Source organism: Myxocyprinus asiaticus, chromosome 11, assembly GCF_019703515.2.
Source record: "Myxocyprinus asiaticus isolate MX2 ecotype Aquarium Trade chromosome 11, UBuf_Myxa_2, whole genome shotgun sequence".
Taxonomy (NCBI): Eukaryota; Metazoa; Chordata; class Actinopteri; order Cypriniformes; family Catostomidae; genus Myxocyprinus; species Myxocyprinus asiaticus.
In genome coordinates, this window is record NC_059354.1 from 33865026 (window position 1) to 33886236 (window position 21211).

Below are 21211 nucleotides of genomic sequence, written 5' to 3' on the forward strand. Positions count from 1 at the left end.
CAAAACCAGTTCACATGACTCTTTTCAGGCATAATGTAATAATTGTATATATTTCAATCCTTACACTGCATGTTCATAAGGGCACATGTGGCTGGGCCAAGCATAAAACGTCAAGGGATAGTTCACCCAAAAATGAAAATTATATGTAAGTCAGAATGTTAGGGACTGATGGAGTCCATTCATCATTCTCTTTTGTTGTATAGAAAAAAAAATGCAATACAAGTGAATGGTGACAGAGGCTGTCAGTCCTAACATTTATAGCATTCATATAAACATTCATAACTGAATGTTTAAAAGGTAACATTTATTAGAAAGAGAACTGATACAAACAAACAAATAAAATTAAAAATACATTATTCTTCAAAATGCTTATGGTCAAAATGCTTTGAGCTAATGCTCAAAGAACTGGCAGGGGCAAGAGAGTGTAACCAAAAATGAGAAACAGTTCATTTCAAGCATTTCATGGCTATACAATAACACTCACCACTTCAGAGCCTGCAATTTGAAAGACACAACTAAAGTTAAATGGTAGATTATTTAGGTGCATACATGCATTTTATATCAGACTCAGTCACTCAATGTTTTTGTTAATCCACAGAAGGAAAGTAGATATTTTCATGTAAAGCGCAGGGTACTCCTTGTTTTTACAGTCATTAGGATATGTGTATGCAGCCATTCCTAGAAGTTTAGAGTTACAAACAAGAGGACTGCCAGAATCACCCTAGAAAGAAACAGATTAATGAGTTACTGTACTGCCTAAAATGTATTCTTCCACTATCTAAAATATCAGATGACGTTTAACATGCGTTAGGCAACATTATCTAAAGTGACGTTGCAGCACCTGACAAAACACCCTTTGCCCATCCAAGACAGTACAGATCATTCTCTCCGAGTTGAAAGAGTCTTTCCACTTGTTTTTACATTCAAAGCTGAATTGCAGTTTGAGAATAACCTCCTCCAGAACACTTGATGCAGTTTCTCATGGTTGTTTCATGCCCCAGCCAGTAATGGAGCATTTCACAAAGGCTGGAATCTTTTCATTCTTCTTAGGAAGTTCAGTAACATCCACAAACTCATTCAGCTTGGCTTTGGTCTTCAGCTGTAACCATATTAACCAGCAAATACCATTAGGGTGCTTTAGAGTGATTAAACAGACTAAACATACTATTACAAAAAAGCTACATTTAAAAAGTTCCATTGAGGCTATACCTCTAGTAACATGATGTCGTAGTAGTAGGTTTTGTGGTTAATGTTATACTTAGGATGTTTAATGTACTACTTTACTTGGATTATCTGCTGGCTTTCCTCCCTCTGGCTGATATTGTGAGCTCCCAGCACAACTTCTGTGTTGATGGAGGTCTCACTGTGAATACATTAAATGCTATCATTGAATAAGCAGTGATACCTGCAGAGCACCATGTCAATACATCATTGCAAGGCTGAAAAACAGGACAAGGACTAAAAAACATTAGCATATGCTTTGGAAATCCATACAAATTAGCAAATGTTGGCACTTATGCACAGTATGTACTGTATGTACTGTATGTACTGTATATACTCACTCTCACTTAAACGACTTTATACTGTAGTGTATTTGACTAAATCAAATTGACTCTTTGTTATACTATTTATTCTGTTGAAAAGAACAGCACTGCTGGCCACCAGAATGGGATGGCTTCCTAACTAACCTGCTTGAAAAAAACAGCTAAAACCAGCCTGAGATGTTTGACTGGTCTTAACTGGTTAAAGCTGGTCTTCCAGCCTGTCCAAGCTGGTGCTCCACTGGATTTGAAAACCCCTCTAAAACCAGCCATCTGACAAGGCTGGGAAAATATAAGACCAAACAGTCTGGGCTCTCTTTATACTTTCTGACCTGCCTCTGTCACGCCTTGCATATGAAAAAAAAAAGCTGAACCTTTCATGTGCATTATAACAGCATGACTTAGCTTCTCAGGTAAAATGGAAAATGCTTCACTTTAGAACTACGTGAACAGTATGACATCCACACTGATGGAGTACATGTATAAGAAGACTGACTGCTTACTGATAGGATGTCACCTTTTCGTAATGCACAAGAAGGTTCATGGCTCTTCAGAAACATATTTGGTTGGTGTGGTGTAGTAGTTATGGCATAGAGCTGTTAACTAAAAGGATGCTCCGCATGGAGCTGGCCATAAGCCATTGTACTTGACTGAAAAGGTGAGATCCAATCAGTTAACCCCAGGTTGCTCCAGGGGCATCGTTCATGGCATATGAGACATCTACATTAATTGTGCAAAATGTTTTGCTTAAGCTATCTTTCCTTTAAAATAAATGCCATATTTTCTGATCTAATGTAAGACACTTTTAAGAGTGGCTTAACTGTGCAAATACTTTACGGGCTATTGTAGCATAATAGTGCAGCTGAGGTTAAATCCTCACCCACTGAACCATATACCCACTATATCCTTTGATATGTCAATCAAAATGTATTTGAAACTTATCTGACCCTAAATGGTGCATATTAGTACCTTAAGTGTCTCATCTGTCCCTAAAGGGTTTGTAATGCTAAAGCTTGTATTAAAGAGACAGAGTTTGAAAGGTTCTATATGTCTGTGAAAAACAGAAGTTGACTGCCAAGCACAATATATCATCATCACGGATAGGTTTTTATGTGTTTTCACCTTAGATTGGCATTCATCATTGTCATAGCTCTCTGCATTTTAAAACATGTCTGATACACCTGATGCCAGTAGCTCGTCTAATCAAGTAGTTGCTAAAGGTAACAGTAGCGGTTAGTTTTCCTGTGGGGTCTGTGATGGCCTGAAACTCTTGTCACACTCACACTGTGTCAGTCACAGTCAGTGTGCCCAGTCTTGTCACAGTCAGTGTACCCATGTGTAACGTTTTTGTATTGATTTAGACCAGCCAAGTTTCCAACCATATTTCCAACTTGGTCTCATTGTGAAAGTTATAACAGAATCTCACCTCCCACCCCCAAATAACAACTTTAAATACAGTTATTGCTGAAGATTGTACAAATTTAATGTATTTTTCATAACATATACCCAAAGAAAATTATTTGGCATTGTTTTTAATAATAATAATAAAATGTGTTACATCCTGCTTGGTCAGATCACACTTGAAATGAGAAAAGTAGGAAACATTCAAACCTAGAAACCACAATAATTTTTTTTACAATTTAAAAAAATTTTTTTTGCAATTGTGGCCCTGAATCCTTACTCTAGGGGTTTTGTGTGTTTAAGGGTGTGTTCACACTTGTAGTTCGGTTCTCTTGGTCCTCTTGGTCCAGACCAAAAAAGAAATTGATACATTTAGTCCTGGTTCGCTTAGCGTTCACACTGGCATTTTTAACACGGAACCTAACGATACAAAACTAAAGGCATCAGGAAAAAGTCACAACCTGATTGGACAGCTTTTATGACGTATATTTTTTGACGTAACTTAACGATCATCCAAAACAATGAAGGCTGCTGGGCGAAATGCGCCCATTATATTTATATATGTATATATGGTGGTATTTTTACCAGCTGAGAACAAACGAAGAGCTAATAAAATGTGTAAAGGAGTCAAAACAGCGCCAGGAATTCCTCCATTGCACACACAAACGAAGATATGCTGCAAGGACAGCTGACAGCGGTTCCGACGCCTGTACCGAACTGTAATGGGCAACATAGCTCCTATGATGAGAAGAACCAGGTATGCTTGAGGTCAGTATTAGGCAAATTACTTCCTGTTTTTGGTCCGTTTAGATGTCTTTGGTCCAGGTTGCATTCATATATCAATCTAACCACACCAGAGTTCGTTTGGAAGCGGACCGAGACCCACTATTCAGGCGGTCTCGGTCCGCTTGTTTGGTGCGCACCAAGGTTCGGGTGACAGCGTTCACACTTGTTCAAATGAACCGCACTAACAGAGAAATCGCACCAGAATTCGTTTTAATCGAACCAAACCTGCCAAGTGTGAACACACCCTAAGACACTTGATGACTTCGTCAGAATGTGATGTGGAAGACTGTAGACACCTGTGGGCTGAGTCCTGGGCACAAAACAAGCTCCTCCTTAGAAGCATTGATGATGCCCTCCAGAGACAACTTAGGAACTTTAAATAGGAAAGAACTTTAATATAATGGAAGAGACAGGAGAGTCATGGCATTCTCACTGACTGACTTTACTGTGGTTAAACAATCTGTAACCTGTCAAATAAAAAGGAAAACTGCCCTGGAGTGGATTTTATAGTTTTATAACACAACAGTATACATATAAGTTAACCATACACGATTACAAGGTAGCACGCATGCACGCACGCACGCACGCACACACACACACACACACACACACACACACACACACACTAGAGGTGTGCAGTGAAGCCATTAGATGTATTTCTATCTGTATCTGTTCATATGGCAAAATTATCTGTCTCTGTATTCGGATAGAACCGGATGTGGGCGGGCTTAACACGGAAGTGCATCAAAACTAAATTAAACTCCCATTTTTAAGTATTATTCTTACATTTATAGTTTCTATTAATAAAATATGCCTTGTAAATGCCTTTTCATAATAATAGCCTAAAAATAATAATAATAATTATTATTATACAATAATTATTTAAACAAATATTATTTTATTATTATTTTTGTCTTACCAGTTGAATATGAATTTGTAGGCTACATTAACTGTGGAATATGCTGTGGTTTCTCCTGGTATTTTAGATATTAATATCTGCATGAAGAGTCTGGAGTAAAGGCCTTTTCACACCAAACGCGAACCTTCGAAGTGATTTCTCGCCGCGATTAACATTTGTACAGAAACAATGGATTCCTAACAGGCTCTTCACAACTGGAATGAACGCACCGAATTGCCTTGCCTTGCATTCCTTTTAAAAAGCTCTCTGATCTTACATGGATTGTCTTCATATATTGCTGTATTTTTTTCCTTTGCATTTAATCTTACGTGAGTTCTCTTTTATCTCTAATATAACATGTATCACGACATATTTCCACCCCACAAGCCTTGCCGTTTAAGAGATGCTCTGACCCAGTCGTCTGGCCATAACAATTTGACCCTTGTCAAAGTCGCTTAGGTCTTTACTCCTGCCCATTTCTCCTGCATTCAGCACGTTGACTACAAGAACTGATTGTTCGCTTACAATCTAATCTACCCAAACCTTGATGTGTGCCTTGTTAGGAGATAATCAACGTTATTCACTTAACCTGTGAGTGGTCATAATGTTTTGGCTCAGTGTAGTTGCAAAGAGCATAAGTCAAAGTCAGAGTAGGTAAAGGTGATAAACTTTTAGTAACATGATATCATAGCTGTAATCTTTCTCGTTGTTTCGTTCAAACATAGGGTGTTGATTGTATTTAGTCACTTTGATTCTCTGCTGGCTCTCCTCCTGTTTGCTGATTTTGTGTGCTCCCAGAACAACTGTTAAGTAGTTCCGACTAGAGAAATCACTACGACTGCGGGTGGAAATAAAACTGCATAATAATGAGGGAATTTTGGTCTTAGAGTATTTGAGTAACCAAAACACAGGTATACTAACAGCTGAACTACAAATCTTGAGACTTCAAACAGTCTTTTTAAAAAGCAACATACTGTATAAACACTCATACACATGCAGGCAGGGACATCCTCACTTTAAACAATGTGCTGATGTCAGTGCATAATCATGTCTAACAGGCTTAACACTTTTATTCTGTCATGTTCCTTTGCAAAGATCAGTGATTATTACTCCATTGCTGTCATTGTTTCTCTCATTCTTCTTCTTTCTTTTTTACACATTCATTCAGTTTACTATGAAAAAAGGACATATATGGCTTGATGAGATATATCATGCTCTGATATACAGTATTTGTGTTCTCATATTTAAAAATGAATAATTCCTTACATTTATAATGCGCTTTTCTAGACACTCAACGCACTTTACATAGTATAGGGGAACTCAACCACCACCAGTGTGCAACATCCACTTGGATGATGCAACGGCAGCCATAGTGCGCCAATACGCTCACCACACACCAGCTACTGGTATTTCATGTCAATAATACAAAGCTAATTCATAATTAGGGAATATCAGGATCGTTGGAACTGGGGTGTCTTGCTCAACACAATGATCATTCATTGGGAATACCCTTTCATTTCCCTTCTGATGTTTACTGTTTGTCATAAGGTGACATGAACCCTGGTTTCTTTTTGGTATAAGGTAATCTATTGTAAAAATAGTTTCCTTTTTATAGTATCATTTAAGGAGAGGTGAGTTTATTTTGTTAATAACATGAACCATGTCAACTAAATTTTATGATTTGTTGGTTGCCAGACATCTAAATTCAGATATAAATTAATAATTTGATATACGGGTATTTACAATTGTAATTGTTGATCTTTAAATTTAACAATAATTTCAAAGACAAGTCTTTTCTTAGCAAGCTGTTAACATTGTGCATGCACAGATGTTTGCTTAAAACATCAAAAATATGTCAAGGTGCATTTATGAACCAGTAATGTGTTTAAGTCTCCTATTCAAGTTTTTATTGATAGTATATGCCATTCTTTACTAATGTGAGAATGCTGTTTGTAGACTACAGCTCAGCATTCAACACCATAGTGTCCTCCAAGCTTGATGAGAAACTCCAGGCTCTGGACTTAAACAACTCGCTGTGCAGCTGGATCCTGGACTTCCTGTCAAGCAGATGCCAGGTGGTTAGAATGGGCAGCAACATCTCCTCATCACTGACCCTCAACATTGTAGCCTCGCAGGGCTGTGTTCTCAGCCCACTCCTGTATTCCCTGTACACACATGACTGTGTGGCAACACACAGCTCCAATGCCATCATTAAGTTTGCTGATGATATGACGGTGGTAGGTCTGATCACTTACAATGATGAAACAGCCTACAGAGAGGAGGTGCACACTCTGACACGCTGGTATCAGGAGCACAACCTCTCCCTCAATGTCAGTAAGACCAAGGAGCTTGTGGTGGACTTCAGGAGAAAAGACAGAGAACACAGCCTCATCACCATCAATGGAGCATTGGTGGAGAGAGTCAGCAACTTCAAGTTCCACGGTGTCCACATCACTGAGGTACTCACATGGTCCGTCCACACTGAGGCCATTGTGAAGAAGGCTCACCAGCGATTCTTCTTCCTGAGATGGCTGAGGAAGTTTGGAATGAACCACCACCTCCTCACACTGTTCTACACCAGCACTGTAGAGAGCATCCTGACTGGCTTCATCACTGCCTGGTATGGCAACAGCACCGCCACTGGTTGGTATACATTGTTTACAGTCTTCTTATTTTGTGTATACTGTATATAGTATATTATTATTATTTTTTATTTTTTGGTATACAGTCTTCTTATTTTATGTATACTGTATATTGTATATTATTAGGTGTATATTGTGTTGTGTAACAGATGTGTAAACTGTGATATGTGTAAATCATATGTTTATTGTAATTGTCATACTGCTATGTTGCTTGGAAGTGCACCCAAGGCTTTCACCCACTGTTGCACTTGTGTATATGATTGAGTGACAATAAAGGGATTTGATTTGATTTGAGCCAGCAGACTTTATGATTATGGGCCGGCAGACTGTTCCCAAGGTGTGGGGCCACAAACGAAAATACATGGTCACCCTTACATTTTAAGCGGGACCTGGGAACAGATAAAAGCATACAGTTTGAAGACCTTAAAGGCCTGGAGGCCTGATGCTGAGAAAGAAGACCGGATATGTAATGAGTTGCCAAACCTCTCTAAATATCCGTGATATAGCCTAATAACTAAATGACATCCAATTAAAACATTCCCTTTCAAAAGCTTTTGCCTTGTTTACTGAAATGTAAAATGTGAATGCATTTTGCATATAAAAAATAAATAAAAAATTAATGCACAGGAAAGGTGAGGGGGAAAGCCTGACTTTCAAATGTATTAAGAACACACTGACTTGGCTTCTCAGATGCAATGAAAAATGCTTCACTTTGGAATAAGGTAAACAGTATGACATCCACATTTATGGAGAACAGCAGATGACTGACTGCTTAATAAATGGATCTCACCTTTTCGTAATGTTTAAGAAGGTTCATAGCTTTTCTGTACCATATCGGGTTAAGGTGGTGTAGTAGTTATGGAATAGGGCTAGTAACTAGAAAGTAGGTTCAAACCTACTGTATATGGAGCTAGCCATAAGCCATGGCACTTAACTCCAGAATACCATCTTTCTTTTAAAATAAATGCCATATTATCTTATCTAATGCAATGACATTCATACGTTTAAAAGTGTTGACTTAAGTGTCCAAATAGTAACGTTACAAATTTTCCAAAAGACCACATTATATGTTTTTAATGGAATGTTGTTATCATAGAGGAAAATATCATTGATCAGTGATCATTCAAGCACAATACTTTCCTCTTTTATAATATGTTTATATTCCAAGCTGGTATTGCAGTGACAGAGTCCAAAGGCTTCTAAATGTCTATAAAAACAGAATTTTCACCCTTGGATTGGTTTTTCTTCATTGTCATTGCACCGTATTTTGAAACATTCTGACTGAGACCCCTGATGCCAGTTGCTCAGCCAATTAAGTAGTTACTAGACGGCAGTAATGGCTGGTGTGATGTAATTTCCTGCAGGGTTTGTATTAGCCTGAAACTCACACTCACCTTCATACCCAGTCAGTGTGCCCATGTACTAAGTCTAATGTCTTTGTATTGTCTGAGTCCAAGTTTCCATTTTCCTTATATGACATGTTTAAAACAGAATCACCCAGAAAGTTTATGACATTATATTTAATTAAAAATAATAATAATCTCGCTACATCCATCTTGATCAGAACACACATTTGAAATTACAAAAAGGAGGTAACATTTAGCCCTAGAAACCACAATACACAATTTATATCACTGCGTATTGTATAAGTCTGTTTATGCCCCACTTACAGGCAGAGACCATTATAAACCAAATGCTCAAGTTAAGCTTCCAGAGGACCATGTGCTATTGTAGCTCTGGATCTTACACTAGGCCCTCTGTTCTAAAACACTTGATGACTTCTTGAAATGCAACCTGTCTTTATCTGCTTTCCTTCTTCTTGGTTTTTATGAAGGCCTGGTGCAGTGCATCATAAAGCCTTCTTGCCTAAGTGCATCAAAAACAGCAGAGGCAATTAACACAAATGCTTGGGTAGGTTAAAAAAAAAAAAAAAAAAGGGTCAAACGCACATGTTGTTCAGCTTAAAAATCACCTAATTTCAGATGTTACATATAAAGCCAATAGCTGAAGATATTATGTGGAAGCCTATACACACCTTCTGTGGGCCGAGTCCTGGGCACAAAACAAGCTCCTCCTTAGAAGCATTGATGATGCCCTCCAGAGACTAAGGAGATAAAATGTCAACAACTTAAGAACTTGAAAAGTTTTATAGACAAGGACAAAGACTTTTAAATGCACAACATTAAAAAGACGAGGGTTCCTTACAGAAAAAGTAGACAGGAGGGTCATGCAATCTGTCTTATTGACTGACTTTACTGTGGTTAAACAATCTGTAACCTGTCAAACAAAAAAGAAGCCTTTTTTTATGGAAACTGCCCAGGAGTGGATTGAATAGTTTTAAGACAAAACGGTGTACACTAAAGTGAACCGTACATGGTTATTCCAAAATTTTAATAAAAGATTTGTCCTCTAACCTGGGACAGGTAATTTTTCTCCACTTGTTCTTTCAGGAGGTCTGCAGGTTTCTTCTCATAGGATTTATATGTCTCAAGGTAACGACCAGCTTCTTCAGGGCTTACATGCACACATACACACACGCACACATTATATTAAAGGCAGATCTAGATTATGGTAAAGAACTAACTCTTTTAATGAATTCTAAACAAGCCTTTCTAAGGACCAGACTAAGATTATGAGTCATCTCATGGTCTTCTATGGTAAAGGCTAATGTTGCAATAAAATGTTGTGAGAGATGTAGCTGTAAGAACTGAACAAAGTAGATACACTATATTGCCAAAAGTATTCGCTCACCCATCCAAATAATTGAATTCAGGTGTTCCAATCACTTCCATGGCCACAGGTGTATAAAATGAAGCACCTAGGCATGCAGACTGCTTCTACAAACATTTGTGAAAGAATGGGCTACTCTCAGGAGCTCAGTGAATTCCAGCGTGGTACTGTGATAGGATGCCACCTGTGCAACAAGTCCAGTCGTGAAATTTCCTCGCTACTAAATACTCCACAGTCAACTGTCAGTGGTATTATAACAAAGTGGAAGCGATTGGGAATGACAGCAACTCAGGCCACGTAAAATGACAGAGCGGGGTCAGCGGATGCTGAGGCGCATAGTGCGCAGAGGTCGCCAACTTTCTGCAGAGTCAATCGCTACAGACCTCCAAAGTTCATGTGGCCTTCAGATTAGCTCAAGAACAGTGCGTAGAGAGCTTCATGGAATGGGTTTCCATGGCCGAGCAGCTGCATCCAAGCCATACATCACCAAGTGCAATGCAAAGCGTCGGATGCAGTGGTGTAAAGCACGCCGCCACTGGACTCTAGAGCAGTGGAGACGCGTTCTCTGGAGTGATGAATCACGCTTCTCCATCTGGCAATCTGATGGACGAGTCTGGGTTTGGCGGTTGCCAGGAGAACGGTACTTGTCTGACTGCATTGTGCCAACTGTGAAGTTTGGTGGAGGAGGGATTATGGTGTGGGGTTGTTTTTCAGGAGCTGGGCTTGGCCCCATAGTTCCAGTGAAAGGAACTCTGAATGCTTCAGCATACCAAGAGATTTTGGACAATTCCATGCTCCCAACTTTGTGGGAACAGTTTGGGGATGGCCCCTTCCTGTTCCAACATGACTGCGCACCAGTGCACAAAGCAAGGTCCATAAAGACATGGATGAGCGAGTTTGGTGTGGAAGAACTTGACTGGCCTGCACAGAGTCCTGACCTCAACCCGATAGAGCACCTTTGGGATGAATTAGAGCGAAGACTGCGAGCCAGGCCTTCTCATCCAACATCAGTGTCTGACCTCACAAATGCGCTTCTGGAAGAATGGTCAAAAATTCCCATAAACACACTCCTAAACCTTGTGGAAAGCCTTCCCATAATAGTTGAAGCTGTTATAGCTGCAAAGGGTGGGCCGACGTCATATTAAACCCTATGGATTAAGAATGGGATGTCACTTAAATTCATATGCGTCTAAAGGCAGGTGAGCGAATACTTTTGGCAATATAGTGTATATGCCAGAAGTCCTACATACAGTATTACTGATGTATTGAAGGGTATGTTCACACTGCAAACACAAAGTGCCCACTTCCGATTTTCTGATCAAATCCATTTTTGTCGTTGTTCAAAAACAGGGAAAACTCAGATTAGGGCCACATTCAGCTGTAGTGTGAAAGTAGCCAAAATGTGGACTGAGTGATGCAAATATGAAAACACTAAACAAAACTGTATATGGTACACTTTAACAGTTTAAACATTGTTTCCAACAGGCAATGGACTTTAACACCTAACATTTACACATCCCAAAAAAGGAATTCCCCTCACACTTGATTATCTTGACCTCTCCCCTCACCTCCAGGCCAGTATAAGGGTACAGTCAGCCATGATGCATATTCGAGCGAGCTCTTTCAGTGCATGATGAGGGTCTTTCTAATGAACCAGGAAGAGGGAAATCAGACAACAGACTCTAGTCTAAATAAAGTTAATTTTAAAAGTTGAAATACTGGAAATAAAATCAATATTGACTGATTGTCAATCTTAATTTGGTATTACATTCTGGAGAATTTTTGTTTTTTTAAATAATAATACACAGAGAGATCTAAAGGGATTGGTAAGACAAAGCAACAGCAAGATCATGAGTTTGATTACCAGGAAATACACAAACTAATTAAAATGTATACCTTGAAAACATTAAGTCACTTTGGATAAAAGAGTATGCCAAATGCATAAATGTAAATCTAAGAGTCACCCTTCATAGTACAAAGAACACAGACAAACTCACCACGTCAACTTGGACAAGCAACACTCGGAGAGCAAAACTTTGTCCCAGTTGTTTCAGGCGCTCATGGATGTAGTTTGGGTTCAGATTATGGTAACGCACACTGAGGTCATGGAGAGAGCGAGAGCGAGAGAGAGAGAGAGAGAGAAACTAAAAAATCATTTACAGATTCAGTATTCATACCCTAAACCAATAGTATCATTTTAAGTACAAAACCAACACAGAAAACATGTTCATTAGTTAGGAGATTTCTTATGCACAAAGCTCATAGCTGGGCTTTTTCTTCATACAGTAGCCAAAGAGAGTATTTGGACACTTTTTTATGAATTTCATTGCATTAAATAATAAAATGTCAAACTAAGTGGCATCTGCAACAAATGATGCAATACTTTTTCTCAGAACTAACTTTTCTTAGCCACTTTTGCAAATATTTAAGCCAACTGGTCCCAAAGTGATTTTATTCCATGTACTTTACAAAGTCAGTTACCCTCAAGTTCACACAGGTGCCCTACTAGAGTAACCACAGAGTTCATCGCATTGAGCACATTTACATTCACAAACAGATTATGCTTAATAACCTGACAATGTATAAGGTCATGTAAATGCCTTTAACCCTGTTGTTTTATTGGGGAAAGTTCATGAACAAGCAAAAGCGATCGGCACACATAGACTTTTGCACTTTACCCCAATTTTGATCTGCATTTTAACACCTTTATTTGTGTTCTGGTGGTTTATCTAATGTGCTTATGTGTTGTGAAAAAAAAAACACATACTTTGGACATAATAACAGTATATTTATTTACACTGCATTTAAAACAAAAATTTATTTTTGAAAAAAGTGTGATTGCGCTAACTTTCTTTAAAATAAATGCCACATATTTATTTTTAACATATATTTGGAATCATATGCACTCCTTCCTAGTACATTCTGGGGCCACACAATATGTTTAAAAATATGGCATTAAAAATTAAATTATTAATTACAGTATTTCTCAAAAAAAATATTTTGACATCCATCGCTTGGGTAAATAAAAACAAGTACATTTTATTGTCTAAGGGTCCAACTACTTCTGCAAAGCACCATATATTGAAAACAAAGCAACATCTTTCCATATAAGTAAATTCATTTTTTTTTTTTTTTCAGATAGACGAGCTCTCTGTGGTCAATTTGGGAATTATTTTGATTAGAAAATGTTTTTCTTTATTAATCTACCTTACTTCTATTATAATACATTGTGTAGACTGGATTGTTGTAACAATCATGATTGGCAGCCACAATATGTTTGCTGCTTTGAATTCTGACTCACTTTCTTAGCAAAGACTGGTGGTTGATGATGATGTGGTTTCACACTTTAAATGAGAAAATTCCATTCCTATGTAAAACACACAGACACGCGCGTACGCAAACACACTTACTAAATCTGTTAAAAGTGCACAGAGGTACACTCAACACTTCTTATTTCATTAAATAATACACATCATAGAAAATGATAATAAGAGAATGTCAGACAACACTGATGTGTCTGTGACTGATGTGGACAACAATTTCACATCACATTTTATAGGCACATTTCCAGCCTCTAGGAGGTGGATCGTGGAAGATTTGCTCTATCCAGTCATCCTGTAATTGCAAGTTCGTTGACAAAAAAAAAAAAAAAAAGCCATGGGACATTTTACGTACTTCCAGGTAACCCTGCGCTACCTGAGCACTGCCATAGAGATGAACAGGATGTTGACGCATAGCTCTTTCCAGGTATTTTAGAGCTCCTTGGTGCATTCCCACATACCAACCTGAGAAAGAGAGCACATGTTGTCCGCCCCAAAACATAGTCTGGTACCACTTCTCCAAACTCCCAAGGAACATTTCTCACAAACTTCAGGATGGGGTTGCCTCTCTGCAGAGATATGAAAACGCAATTTACCAAACATGTATTGCAACGCCTACACAAACACAGAAATGTAAAATACTTTTTATTTTTTACATGTTATACAGTGGCAATCATATTAAAGATGCACACAGTAAATTGTATAGGTATCTATGTATGCAAGTATGTTTAGCTGTCTCTATGGTGGTCTTGCACTTATTTTACATGACCCATCTGTATGAATGCATGAAGTTTGTTAACTGCTACCAGATCACAACTGAGCATTTTATCTTTTGTTACATTATTATCGATTGCTTTAAAGGTGTCTTTAGTCTCATACTTCATACATCAATAAAATGGACATTCTTGGATTTTAGCACATTGTTAGTGGTTTGTGCTGGTGCACAGCTGGCTGCTGCAGGCTCTCTCCCTGTCTGCAGTGTGCATGCTGCATGTGGCTGCAAGCTGATCTGGTGATCTCAACTCTAAAAAATTTAAATAGCTTTTTCTAGGTGACTGACTAGAGTCTTTATTTCTTTTGCATTAGACGTTTGTCAAAAGTACTAATCATGTCTTTATGTCTAAATAAATATTAATAGGAAAATATTACTGAGTGCACCTTTAATGATAAATATAAACATACACTATACAGACCTGTCGAGGACTGACTATAATACTGTTTCCTGATCCTATAACATGAGGAGAAATGACACAACTCTCCGAACACTGCCCATCCTCTTTTGACTGCTCTATTGTTGGTACCTCAGATGGTTCCTGCTGCTCGTTCTCAGGTTTCCCCGAGACTGAGGAGGAATTACCAACTGACCCAATTCCAACAGTGTTTCCACTACTTTGCACTGCAGCATAATTCCTGCTTTGAGCAGCAGATGTTTGTTTTTCTGGTCCATGGGCTGTACCCTGTTGCCCCCTGTTTTTGGTCTGAACGATGAACTCGGCATAGGACAGTAGTTGGCCCGGAGCTGGCGGAGCGCTCTGAGCAGATGAGGCCTCTACCTGGCCATCTTTGGCCTTGAACAAAGGTGCCACCTGTGTGGATACAGAGAAGCAGGTTAAAAGGTTTTAGCATTACATTTTTTAAATCAACACATGGCACGTTGAAGTCGTTGCATTTATAAAATGTAATATTTAAAAGTCTGGTTTTCCACCGTTGAATGTTTCCCCTGAACTTGTATAGCAGAATACGGTGTAACATCGCTGCCACTGTTTATCTCTTGTCTCGGCAGGTGTAAATGCTTCTTGTTTTACAAACTGCCAATAATTGACAGGCGGTATTAAAATAGTCAGCATTTGACTGATACTAAACAGTACTGATGTTTATTTAGCTATTTATTGTATTTTTATTTATTCTTTCATTTAATGGTCAGCATTTGACTGTTACTAAACAGTACTGATGTTTATTTAGCTATTTATTTTTTTTTATTTATTCTTTATTTAAATGGTCAGAAACTGACTGATACTAAACAGTACTGATGTTTATTTAGCTATTTATTTTATTTGAATTTACTCTATTTTAATGGTCAGCATTTGACTGATACTAAACAGTACTAATGTTTATTTAGCTATTTATTTTATTTTTATTTATTATTTATTTTAATGGTCAGCATTTGACTGATACTAAACAGTACTGATGTTTATTTAGCTATTTATTTTATTTTTATTTATTCTTTATTTTAATGGTCAGCAGTTGACTTATACTGAACATACAGTACTGATGTTTTTTAAGCAATTTATTGTATTTTTATTTATTCTTTATTTTCTCAGTGTTCATTTCTAGAATTTGTTGACAATGTATTATAATAATAATGTCAAATATTCTTTGATAAAAATATTTAAGAAAGCAGCCTTCTGAGTACCTTTGCATTGTCATATCAGTGCAAAATTGGTGAACAATCCACATAGAAAAGGTCTGTTTTCATTCCAGGTCAAAAATGAACTATATCGGCCACCATATCGGTAATCGGTGAATTCCCCCCTCTAAAATCGGAATCGGTCTCAAAAATCCCATATCGGTCGGGTTCTAGTTGTTACACATGGTCTGCCATTGTGAGGACGATCAGCTGTCCTTCCTGTCTCCCTGTAGCACTGTCTTAGGCATCTCAAAGTACGGACATTGCAATTTATTGCCCTGGCCACATCTGCAGTCCTCATGCCTCCATGCAGCATGCCTAAGGCACGTTGACGCAGATGAGCAGGGACCCTGGACATCTTTCTTTTGGTGTTTTTCAGAGAGCACATCCACAGGTGCATGTTCACTAATTGTTTATGGTTCATTGAACAAGCATGGAAAACATTGTTTAAACCCTTTACAATAAAGACCTGTAAAGTTATTTTGATTTTTACAAATTTATCTTTAAAATACAGTGTCCTGAAAAAGGGACATTTCTTTTTTTGCTGAGTTTATATATGTAAATGGTTCTGATTAACTAACCTCTTATGTTTGTTCATGAAGCATACTTCAGGGAAGCCAAGTTGTTATATGTCATATGTTAATGCTGATCACTTCTGTGGGCACTCTTGACCCTGTGGACATTTAGAAATGAAATATTTTTAGTCGTAAAAAATATGTGTGAAAATGTATTTAAACATTTTCACACAATACATATTGAAATGGTTTATGATTTTACTCTTTGTTTAGATATCATAGCTTTTAAAATGTAATGATGCTTTATATTTTTATGATGGGTTTTCATACACTATACTTGCTCTGAGACAAGGGTAGAAAAACAAAAACAATTAAATCTATACATAAAGGCATTCCATGAGTAAAACGAACAAATACATATAAATGATGAAGGTATGGTTAAAAAAAAACTTTCCAAGACAGATTTAATTTGACCTCAATATAACAAAACAAAAAAAGCTAGTTTTAATTCCTTGTGATTACTGAATTATATTAGATTTAGCTTTAATATAAATCAACCCCTGGCACATTAAAGTGCCTGTAGTTGAAGAAACATGATTGTGTAAATGATGCTTTCGACATCATACTGTACGACGATGCTAGTCAGTTTATGGACTGGGTGAGGAGGGAGGCAGCTTTTCGCTGTAAAAGGGTATGTCTGCACAACCCTTTCAAAAGAATAAGTTAAATGAAATCATGTTTTCCGTGAAACGTCGCCTTTAAGTAAAAGTCTTAAACGAGAACATCCTAATAAACCTAGCGTATCGATGATGGAAGAAACACATATCTTACAAGGCTCAATTTTTCCCATTTTCCATTAACCTGCAGAATGAATGGCAGCCAGCACGGTATGGTTTGTGAACATAGCTTGTAATAAATTTTTTTTTTTTTTTTTTTAAAGCGGTTTGTAGGTGTTAATTTTCGCAATAATGTTGCACTTATTGATAGTGGTTGCTTTTCTGGTGGGCAACGTTGTTTTTTTTTTTTTTTTCGAGCATCTCAGTCTGTGTCATCAAGACCTTGTTGTGATTTCAATTAGTTTGAATTACTTCTTGTAAGACGGGTGACAGAAACCCCACATTACATAATAAAGCGTTAGAATAGTCTATGGCCACATGAACAGAGCTGGTGGATACTGTTAAGTATCTTGACGTAGAGGCACAGTGGCGATATTTCATGTACATTTTTGGAGTAAGCAGCTCAGACCGTATACACGTACATTAAGAAGGAGCTATAGTTAAACAATACCCACCGGACTTCTTTCCTTGGTGAATGCTGAATCGTCCAAATTAATACTGAATTTATTTTTTTCCATTTAATAATGATCAGTACATGTGCATGATGGTCCATCTGCCGCCATCGCAGCTAAACAAACAGTGTCAGACATATGTGTCGAACACAGAAACATCGATCGACTCTGAGGAACGGGTTTTTACTAACCGATAGATGGCGCCAAAGTAACAGTTTATAAATTTCATACAGATGACTGGGTTTTTCTGAAATATTTAGTGGGAGTGGAAACATGCGTCGGTGTTTTCTGTTAAGCAAAAGGTTTTTGTTTGTTCTAAAACTTACGTCATAACTAATATAGCACTAAATAAAAGTAACGGTACTATATGTAGCTACCATGTGTGGAATTGTTTTGACCCTTGGAGTACCATGATACATGAATATGGCAATGTGAAACATCACATTATTCCTATCAATGTTTAATGTACTTGTTTAGGTAATCAACTTGTTCTAAATTCAAAACTTGTTTTCACAATTAGGTAGAAACTGAAGGAGTGCTTATGAAATGCGCTCTGACATCACGCAATTTCATTAGCATCATGGGCAAATATGGTTTTGTGAATTTCTGTTTTATCTCTTCTTTTTCTTGATATGTGACAATTAATTTTCTTTAGTGGACACGGATTAACTTCAGGCTGCATTTACAGAATTGATATCACACAGAACCAGAACAGCAGGTACTTTTGCCTTTTATGGCCTCACGCACACGCATGCACACACATATTTACTTAAATGGGGACATACCATAGACTTCTGTTGTTATTATATGATGCTAATTAGAATTACTACGGTAGGCCTATAGGTATAATTACCCTAACTCAAACCCAAACCTTACCCCATAAAATAACACTTATTGCGTTTTTATAATTTTAAGTAAAAACATTTGCTTTATGAATTGATTTTCCAGTAGTCCACAAAGGAAGATATCCTCACCTCTCCTCTCATCTACTCTACTCTACTCTACTCTACTCTACTCTGCTGTACTCTCTGTGTTCGTGTTATATTTGAGATTGTCCAATTAAGAAGCCCAGAGTCTGACAGACAGCTGTGTATTGTCCATTTAACCCAGTTTGTGTGTATGCATATGGAGGGCGTTTCGGGACATCCTGCCACCATGCCCTGGCATAGTGGGTCCCACAGCCAGATGGTGCCAGCTTCATTTTCAATATAATGTTCATGTCCTCCAAAAGAAGCTATGCATATACGTATACAACACACACACAAACGTCTGGCAACATACCAATGTATGTCAGTCACTGTTTGAGACAGAACAGATATTATAATATTCTGAAAGGCAGAATCTAAGCACACACACACACACACACACACACACACACACACACACACACACACACACACACACACACACACACACACATACGTGTATGTTAGCTTTCATCATCACTTTAAAATATTTGTCCGGTTAACTGTTACAAAGGTGTGACAAGGACACACAGCTAAAGTTTTAAGGTAAGGCTGTTTCTACAGCCTGTGGAGCAAAAGACTTTAGGTAAAGACGTCAAGCCAATTAGTTGTTCCATGGGCATAACCTTAATATGTGTCTGCATATTTAAATTATAATAATATTATCAGCTAAAGTTCTAATTTTTTCCCCATGTTTTCAGGAGGATTCCACAATTTTTTTTTTTACATTGTTTTTCACTGTAGACAAACTGAGAACAACAAATAAGAGACAAGGGGACAAACCTTAGTGTTCTTCTCCAACTTTATATTTTTTAAGGGCAAACATTCCTTCTAAATGATCTGTCTGTGGACGTCGATAGTGCAGTGTTATAAATTAATTTCTTTTGTAAGGGGCAATCAATTCCCCCCGGAATGAATTTTCAGGGGCAGTGTACATTTATGAGGGCATATCAAACCATTTAAAAAGTCAAACAGTCCAATTGAACCAACTGAAATAAATTCTCAATCTAAGTAATTATGGCTGTTACCTATAAAAGCCATCAATCAATGCCTATACAGTTAATATCAAATACCAACAAATAAAGAACACCTTATCATAAATCAATAAATGCTCTGCAATGATACATTTTAAATAACTGTCTGGTATTTATGTTGGATTATGCAGCTCTCTACTGCCTACCATCACAATATTTATTTGATGGAAGTTTTGGTTTAGATGTGAGTGTTTTCTTTATGTTCAGTGTTTTCAGACCAGATTTTTATTTATTTATTTGATCATCAAAATACTGTTTAATATTAGCTTCACATTCAACAGAACCACAGATCATATATAACAAAGGTACAGAGGAATTTTATTGCCCTCATCTTTTTAATATCTGGGGCATTTTTTCACTTTCAGTTTTTGAACCAAGCCCTGGTTAATTTCTGACCCTGAGAAATCATAAGATGAGATTCACTGCTGTCATGTAAGATGTTTTTTTAAAATAAAAATGACAGCCAGTCATATCTCACATCTCTGTAGACCTAAATGAACTGTTTTCAGATGTCACTGTAGAGTTCATGATGTTAGGTAACAGAAGTACAGGATCTATCCGGTGCTAAAGGTTTCATGAACCTTTAATTCTTCCAGCAACTCTCATTTTCACTCTTTCATACTCTATTTTCTTTTCCAAAACGAGTGAGTAGAGATGCAACAGGAAAGGGACAGATGCAATAGATGGCTGTTTAGTGTTTTTTTAACACTTGGCGGCTGTATCTGCACACTTTTTTAGTTTTTTTCTGTCACTCTCTCTAGCGTGTTCTATTTTGGCAGTGAGCCTGGCTTTGGCTGCAATAACGGCCACCTCCAGACCTCTAGCCCCTCCCTCAGGTCTTTCCACCCCTCCCTTCGTAAACCCCATGCTGGGCCGGCTGTGTCGAGCTGTCAGCCCCCGGCTGCGGGCTGCTCCTGGGCTCCTGGTGTGGGTGTGTGCGCGTGTGTTGGGGCAGAGGGGTAACGGTCGTGTCCGTGGTGGCCGCTTATCTGCCCTGCCATCGCTGGGCGAGCGAAAGGACAGATTGGCCCTCCAGCTGTCCAACTGAAGGACTCGCAAGACCCCTTACTGAGGAAACCAAATGCCCTGAAACACAACACACACATACGCACACATATCTTATTGAAATAACCACATTCTCTGATACGTACACACAGAGTCAGCCCCAACTTGAACATATGCATTTCAGCGGCACACTGAATGTACCATCCTGTGCCAAATGTGCCAAAGTACCCTCTTAGCCATGAGGTTCAGAAAGAAGCTTTATTTCTGAATGCAGCTTTATTTCTGAATGCAGACACACAATATAAACACACTTGATTAGCACCTCTCTGGTCTAATATAACCACACTGAGAGTACAGTAGTGAGCAAGAGTGATCAAAGATTAACTTTGCATTATGTTGAAGTGTGTAACGCTGTAAACACTGTCAGTTATTTGAAAAAAAGAAATGCTCTAATTTAGGGCAGAACTATCTCTTTGTTCGATTAACGGCAGAAGGGGGAAGTTTTCGGGAAAGCTGTCAGAAAAATAAATAAATATATTTTTGCAATTCCATTTGGAGCACAGAAGTTTCACACTTCAGCTTTAATACATGCATTTAAATGATATGAAGAAAAGTATAGCGAGAAGGGAGCATAGTGTGCCATAATATATTGCTAAAAATTAAATTTCAAGTGAGCATC

At 37.9% G+C, this 21211-nt stretch overlaps 1 protein-coding gene and 1 pseudogene across 2 annotated transcripts; both read right to left on the reverse strand.

The window, feature by feature from the left end:
• Positions 1-571: 571 nt before the first annotated feature.
• Positions 572-8668, reverse strand: LOC127448017 (granzyme B(G,H)-like; annotated as a pseudogene).
• Positions 8669-8772: 104 nt separating this feature from the next.
• Positions 8773-17664, reverse strand: LOC127447835 (DNA excision repair protein ERCC-1-like). 2 transcript variants are annotated; one of them, XM_051709923.1, is made up of 9 exons: positions 17532-17664; positions 14512-14904; positions 13784-13887; positions 11996-12095; positions 11567-11643; positions 9683-9782; positions 9474-9545; positions 9304-9372; positions 8773-9134 (listed from the first exon to the last, which is right to left on the reverse strand). In XM_051709923.1, exons 1-9 carry the CDS (start codon positions 17592-17594, stop codon positions 9069-9071), a joined length of 1044 nt encoding a protein of 347 aa, XP_051565883.1. In that variant the 5' UTR covers positions 17595-17664; the 3' UTR covers positions 8773-9068. The 2 variants fall into 2 exon arrangements, with proteins under 2 accessions (XP_051565883.1, XP_051565884.1); XM_051709924.1 differs by lacking the exon at positions 9474-9545.
• Positions 17665-21211: the final 3547 nt, after the last annotated feature.